This window comes from Onychomys torridus, chromosome 1, assembly GCF_903995425.1.
Source record: "Onychomys torridus chromosome 1, mOncTor1.1, whole genome shotgun sequence".
NCBI lineage: Eukaryota > Metazoa > Chordata > Mammalia > Rodentia > Cricetidae > Onychomys > Onychomys torridus.
In genome coordinates, this window is record NC_050443.1 from 176,055,340 (window position 1) to 176,062,770 (window position 7,431).

At 50.6% G+C, this 7,431-nt stretch overlaps 1 protein-coding gene across 1 annotated transcript; it reads left to right on the forward strand.

Moving 5' to 3' along the window:
- Window positions 1-389: 389 nt before the first annotated feature.
- Window positions 390-3,296, forward strand: Adrb1 (adrenoceptor beta 1). Its single transcript, XM_036173385.1, has one exon. The coding sequence runs from the start codon at window positions 458-460 to the stop codon at window positions 1,856-1,858; it is 1,401 nt and encodes a 466-aa protein (XP_036029278.1). The 5' UTR covers window positions 390-457; the 3' UTR covers window positions 1,859-3,296.
- Window positions 3,297-7,431: the final 4,135 nt, after the last annotated feature.

The window sequence follows — 7,431 nt, forward strand, 5'->3', positions numbered from 1 at the left end:
CCGAAATCTTTGGAGCCGCTCAATCGCGGGTAGGAGGGGGTGCCGGGTGTTGGGGGGGGGTGGGGGCACCATGGTCGGGGGCGTGCCTTGGCGGCGATTGGCTGCGGGAGCTTGACGCGCGGCCCCGGGGGCTGGCTGGAAGGGGGGTGGCAGCGGGGTGGGGGTGGGTGTTGGGTGCCGGAGCTGTCGGCCCCGCGCGCTCAGAAACATGCTGAGGTCCCGGCGGCTCTTCCAGCAGCGGCAGCGGCTCCAGCAGCAGCGGCGGCGGCGGCGGCGGCGACAGCGCTCGGCTCCGGCAGAGAAGGCGCCCGGCGTCCATGCCTCCGGCCCCGAGCCGCGGCTGCCCTGACCTGGCCGCGACCTCCCCGCGCGGGCCCCGCAGCCCCGGCTTCTGGGGTGTTCCCCAGCCGCGGCCCAGCCCCGCCACACCCCCCGCCCCCGGCCTCTGCAGCTCGGCATGGGCGCGGGGGCGCTCGCCCTGGGCGCCTCCGAACCCTGCAACCTGTCGTCGGCCGCGCCGCTGCCCGACGGCGCGGCCACCGCGGCGCGGCTGCTGGTGCTCGCGTCGCCGCCCGCCTCGCTGCTGCCTCCCGCCAGCGAGGGCTCAGCGCCGCTGTCGCAGCAGTGGACTGCGGGCATGGGCCTGTTGCTGGCGCTCATCGTGTTGCTCATCGTGGTAGGCAATGTGCTGGTGATCGTGGCCATCGCCAAGACCCCGCGGCTGCAGACACTCACCAACCTCTTCATCATGTCCCTGGCCAGCGCAGACCTGGTCATGGGACTGCTGGTGGTGCCTTTCGGGGCCACCATAGTGGTGTGGGGCCGCTGGGAGTACGGCTCCTTTTTCTGCGAGCTCTGGACTTCGGTGGACGTGCTGTGTGTGACGGCCAGCATCGAGACCCTATGCGTCATCGCCCTGGACCGCTACCTTGCCATCACGTCGCCCTTCCGATACCAGAGCCTGCTGACGCGCGCGCGAGCGCGGGCCCTCGTGTGCACCGTGTGGGCCATCTCGGCTCTGGTGTCCTTTCTGCCCATCCTCATGCACTGGTGGCGGGCCGAGAGCGACGAGGCGCGCCGCTGCTACAACGACCCCAAGTGCTGCGATTTCGTCACCAACCGGGCCTACGCCATCGCCTCGTCGGTCGTCTCCTTCTACGTGCCCCTGTGCATCATGGCCTTCGTGTACCTGAGGGTCTTCCGCGAGGCCCAGAAGCAGGTAAAGAAGATCGACAGTTGTGAGCGCCGCTTCCTCAGCGGTCCGGCCCGGCCGCCCTCACCCGCGCCCTCGCCGTCGCCAGGGCCACCGCGCCCCGCAGACTCGCTGGCCAACGGGCGCTCCAGCAAGCGGCGGCCGTCGCGCCTCGTGGCCCTACGCGAGCAGAAGGCGCTCAAGACGCTGGGCATCATCATGGGTGTGTTCACGCTCTGCTGGCTGCCCTTCTTTCTGGCCAACGTGGTGAAGGCCTTCCACCGCGACCTGGTGCCCGATCGCCTCTTCGTCTTCTTTAACTGGCTGGGCTACGCCAACTCGGCCTTCAACCCCATCATCTACTGCCGCAGCCCCGACTTCCGCAAGGCCTTCCAGCGCCTGCTCTGCTGCGCGCGCCGGGCCGCCTGCAGACGCCGCGCATCCCGCGGGGACCGGCCGCGCGCCTCGGGCTGCCTGGCAGGAGCTGGGCCGCCGCCGTCCCCCGGAGCTCCCTCGGATGACGACGACGACGATGCCGGGGTCACACCACCCGCGCGCCTGCTGGAGCCCTGGGCAGGCTGCAACGGCGGGACGACGACTGTGGACAGCGATTCGAGCCTGGACGAGCCGGCGCGCCAGGGCTTCTCCTCGGAATCCAAGGTGTAGAGGGCCAGGCTCTCTGGGCGCACGGACGCCGGTCCGGTCCCCATAGTCCCGGCCTGGACACAGGCTCTGCGTCCCTAGAGGAAGAGAGCTCGCCGGGCCGCCCCTGAGCCGCTCCCCAGGGGAGAGAGGAGACCGCTGTTTACTCAAGACCGAAAGCAGGTGAACTCGAAGCCCACAGATCTATCCGAATCATCCAAGACGTACAGAAAAGCTCCGGACCGACCGTTGCGCAAAAAGGAAAGTTTGGGAGGAGTTGGGAGAGTGTGGCTTTCTGATCTGTCTTGGGTTCCTTTCTCTCTGTGGTTCGGCCTTTTGTGTGTACTCGTGATGCACCTTTAGGCTTTGTTTTTGTTTTTGTTTTGTTTTGCTTTGTTTCGTTTTTCCAGACGGGTTTTGACATTTTCTGCAAGGACCCCAGTGGAAACTAGGTGGGGAGGGTAAAGGGGAGGATTGAAGTCTGTCACCTGGCCTTCCGGTTCCACACCTAGGAACCTAAGCAGCCAGCTCCAGGTTGGGATGGGGGTGGGAGCGGTGATAATTAGCCAGGAAGTGTTTCCTTTTGCTTTATAAAGAAATTGCGTATTAATTCCGGAGTCCTAGTGTCTCCTATTCTTAAAGCAAAGGGAAAAGATGGACGCGAAACAGATAAATCTGGTTTGGAGAAACGTTAAGCTATTCGTGGAACACGATTCACCTTGCTTTCTTCTGGAGGGCAAACCCCGTCCCCTGCGCGCCCCGGTGGTCCTGCTGAGGGTTTTCTACCTCACTCTGTGCATATTGCACAGCAAGACAGAAAGACTTGTTTATATTAAACAGCTTATTTATGTATCAATATTAGTTGGAAGGACCAGGCGCCGAGTCTCTCTTTGTGACGCGTGACTCTGTCAACTGAAGATAGGACAGAAAAAAAGGAAACAGTTGAGATTATTGCACATGTGGCTAGAAACAAAGACGACAAAAAAAAAAAAGTGGTTGAAAATGCCATTTTGCACAGTGTTAGGCATTGTGAAGTCCATAAAAGATGTTAACTTGCACAAAAACTAAATATTTTTAATGGGATGGGGAGGTGGGCAGACCTTAAAAAGCTAAAATAAAATTCAAACTCAATTTCTCTTGTCTATTATATTATTGAGTTGATGCTTTATTGGGAAAATACTTTTTATACTCTTATCATGGTACTGTAACTGTATCCATATTATAAATATTATCTTACATATTTTTATTATTTTTTTTTAATGTCCAAGTGCCCACGTGAATCTGCTAGTAAAATTTAGCACTCGTGTGTATATTCTATTTCCTCTTGTGTGTGTGACCAAGTATTTATACTCTGGTGCAACTAGCTACTGTGTGAGGAATTGGTCCATGTGCAATAAAACACCAGTGCAGCACAATCAAGGTTATGTACCGTGTGTCTGTAAGGGGTCAGTGATGGCAAGAAAGACAGTGTTTGGTTCAAAATACAGACTGGCAGCCCCTTTAGTATCTCTTCATGACTCAACCACATAGCAAAATGCCTCTAGACCAAATAAGGCGTCCACCTACCGAGAACTACAGATTTGCCCTAAATGTTCACAGTCGGATTCAGGGTATTCCAGACACCTTAGATACCTTCAAGGTCCCATCTGCACTTGACTGAAGAAGGGGTTGTGCATCTTCTGCAAGAGAGAGAGAGAGAGTGTGTGTGTTGGAGGCAGGTAACTCAGCGAGGGCCCCTGCTCAGAGAGACCCAGGCAGGAGGGAGTGACCCACAGGATAATGCCGCCCACCTGGGATTCAGTGAGTAGCTTCCACAGCTTATTTTTGGCTCCCCATTGTGAATCACAGTGGGTTCAGATTTCTCCAGTGGCTGCTTGGGATGAAAAAAAAAATGTTCTCCATAGTTAAGCAAAGATGTATAAAAGGGCTTCGGAAGTAAATATCATCTCTCTCCTGTAAGTACCTAGATCCTCTTCAACTGAGGTTCTGGGCAGGCAGGAAAAGCAAACTTAACTTCCTAACTGTCCCTTAACTTTCAACAGAGTTATAACACCCAATGAATAGAGTATTTTTTCATTAAAATTAGTTCTCAAGGAATGTATAGTAAAATTTCACCCTGAGATTAATTGTATATCCCCAAATCTGTTTATTTAATATGTTTAAACAATCTTTTTATTTCATGGCTGGACTGTAATGTAACCAAAATGAAAAGTATAAGGTTTTGGCTCAGGCTCCACTCTAGGATGAGTGGACAGCTCTTCCAGGCGAAGGCAGGATTAATCATCCTTTCTTACATGGCCTGCCCGAAAGCTCAGGGGATAGTTGTCTGAAAAGGTTAATGGTGCTGGCCTTCTGGAGCCCTGGGAAGGAAGGCTGAAATGAACAGCCGCATGTCAACAGAAGCCCCTCAAAAGCTTACCCCGTTTTTCTAGAAAAAGCAAGAAAGTGAGAAATGAAAGAAAGAGGAAGACAGGAAAGGACTGGGGGAAGGAAGAAACCACGATGGTGAAGTTTTGAAAAAGATAATATTTAAACTTATTTTGGAAAATGTAAATCTCTCTCAGGATAAAATAGCGATGTGAGTTCCCCAGGATCTGAAGTTCCCTCTAGTCCTCCGTCTGTACTCCTCCCACTCCCAAAGTTTGTGATGCATTTTGTTGGAGGATTTTTGTTGTTGTTGTTCATAATGTGAAAACTCAGTGCCTTTAGCTTCTTCTGAAGATCTCTGAAATGCCTGGCTGATGTCTTGCTGTTTACATGAAAGAGTACCCCTACCTCAAATACAGGTGCAGGCCTGCAAAGCTCAGGTCTGAAAATCGTGAATGCGCTTTCAACTCCATGAACAAATTGTATAATTTAACTACCTGGGAGATGTACCCAGTCTCTGTAGTGAACCAGAGGAGATCTCTCTGATGAAGGACCTGAATACATGTGCTTGTAGGAAATAAGGAAAAAACTTTTGCGGGATCCTCTATGTTCTCCAACCAGGCAGTACAGAGATTCACAGACAGATTGAGTCCAGGATTCTGAATATGCATGAAAACTGCCTTGGGTTGTTGCTTAGGAAGACAACCATGTTCAGTAGGAATGGCAGAAGCTGGTTTACCAATTTCAAAAGCTATGATAGCTAGCTAGTCTTTGTATGCGAGCTGCTGAAACAGTATTGCAGAGAAGGCAGGAAGAGGGCAATATATACGCAGGGGGCTGCCCTTAACCTTGTGTCCGTGCTCATCAGTTGCCAAAGGCATCCACCTTAATATCACGACAGTGGACTGAAATGTGGTCAAGCTTTGGAGGTTTGCTACATTGGGAGGGAGATTGAGCACTGTCAAGTTTGGGAGTTACAGAGTAATCAGAATTTTCCAGGATCCTACCCTGAGTACAGCAGTGTGGTGTGAAGATAGGCCCTTCATGAATTTGCCACTGCTGAGCTTGGCCTGTTGAGTTTATTTTTCTGTTCTATACTTTCCTTGGAACTGGAATTATTAATAACTTATAAGTGCTTATTGGGAAACCTTTCCTTGTTAAACATACTTCCCCAACTTATTTTAATTTCATATTGTGTAGAGTTGCCGACTTCCTCTGGCATTATGTAAAACTGCCAGGCAGTTCTGTGCCCCAAGTGCCTGAGAAACCTTGAGAGTTAAGTTGGTGGCAACAGCCTCCTGAGAATGTTCTAGGGGAACGAGTCTAGAACTTCTGTTGGTACTTGTCAAAGACTTCTTCTGCATGTCTCTGACAAAGCTGGACCTTGTGTTCTTAGCGGGGAAATGAAACTTAGGAGTAGCTCAAATTAAATGCATTGGCACAGACAATGTAGTTTTATTTGTACGTTTCTGGCTCGATGTGCTGAGAAACACACTAATTCTCTTGGCTCCCGGCCAATTTTCTACTAATCAAAATGGAGAAGATATGCAGTGTTTGGATTATACCTAAAAATAGTTCCCTGTAGCCACATCAGCAAATGGAATAAAATTAATTTCTCCTTCTTCCCTGTCACTCACACTCTCCATGATTTTTGAATTCCCATCCAGAATATTGCTTCTGAATCGCCTAATTTTTGGACTTCTATATCCTAAGCAACATTGTTCTGTTGTAGTAATTTTGAGGCAAGCTTCATCGGCCCACTTTCCAGAGAATAACCATCTCTGTAAACACTCACCTTTAAACTGCTGTCATTTAGAGCCCACCAGCCAGCCCCTAGAATATAATCCTGGCGGTATTGTCATTATTATAAATAAATACTTCATAGATTAATTTACTGCATCAATGGTCCTTCTACCTTTTAGAGGGGGGAGGGAGTCTCTCAGTCAGTCAGATTTGGTTCTGGGGCATTTAAGAAGCTTCCAAATACTGTTGCTATAATGACAGGCTACGGAAAGCCGGCAGCCCTGAGAGGCCCAGGCTGGTCATGAGAACAGGATCTTTGCAGGCATGCTAGGGACCCCAGGAAGTTGCTGCTTTCAAATGTCACCTTCACTCAGACACTGGGCACAGATCACGTGCCAGCATTCTGTACCCAGAGCCTGTTCTTGTCTTTGAACCATCATACCTGCTAGCCTTTTGTGAGTCCTTTCTTTCCTCTTGATTGAGCTAGAATATCTAGAGCATGTAGTTCTCCATGAGTTCTCTTCATTTCTCACACAGAGTTTCCTGAAACTTTGATTTTCTGCATTTCTTGATGAACAACCCCACCCCCTTCAACACATGCCCTTGGTCATAGCTGTTCATTAGAATAGCTCGCACCTTCTTTGTATTTCTGACGTGACATTTACCTATGGCACGTTTATTGACATGTTCTAATGTCCTCTCAAGACGTCTAGTATTGCTCGAAATGAAGGGACAACTCCCAGGAAAAAGCCCTCAAGTTCTTGTTTATACTTTCCCACCGAGTCCTCCTGTGGGTCCCGGACTGAGGGTGTGGGCTCCGCTCCCAGGCCTTGTGTCTCGCCCTGGCACTTCTTAACTTCTTATCTCACCACTCTGCTGCTGTTCGTAGTTGCTCTGCATGCAACTCTATGGTAGGGATTAAAATTGTTGTTTTTGTTACTAAGCTTGCTGATTTGTGGCAATCGGGGTACCTCTGGAAGAGCAGAAAACCTGCCCCAACAAATGGCCCACATGGGCCTCCCTGGCTCCTTCTCTAACTGTGCTTCCTGTGCCCAGTGACCTTGGGAAAGTCAGCAGGCTTGTGAGGAGCTCCTTCCCCACAAAGCCTGCTTGGTAAGTTTGCTTGTAATTCCCTTTTAGGTGCTCAGGTGGAAGGGATCTTCTCTGCTCTGCCCAGCTCACTGTCTCCTGCCTTCCTCCTTGACCGCTTTCCTCTTTCCTAGCAACACTGCCCACTAAAATCCATGGGGCTTTTGTTTTTTAAAGTGAAAAAGAACAGCTAAAAATAGCAAATATATATATAATACCCCACTCATTCAAACAAATAGTCCTTCCTTTTTAAAATTGCACTTAAAATTCCAAAGAAACCACAACTGGATAAAATAATCTGCTTCCCAAGCCTCGGATTAAAAACCTGTTTGTTACTCACTGTGCAAAAGCGTTTTAATGATTCTGAAACCACAGGCACTTGGAGAAAAGTCAGTCAA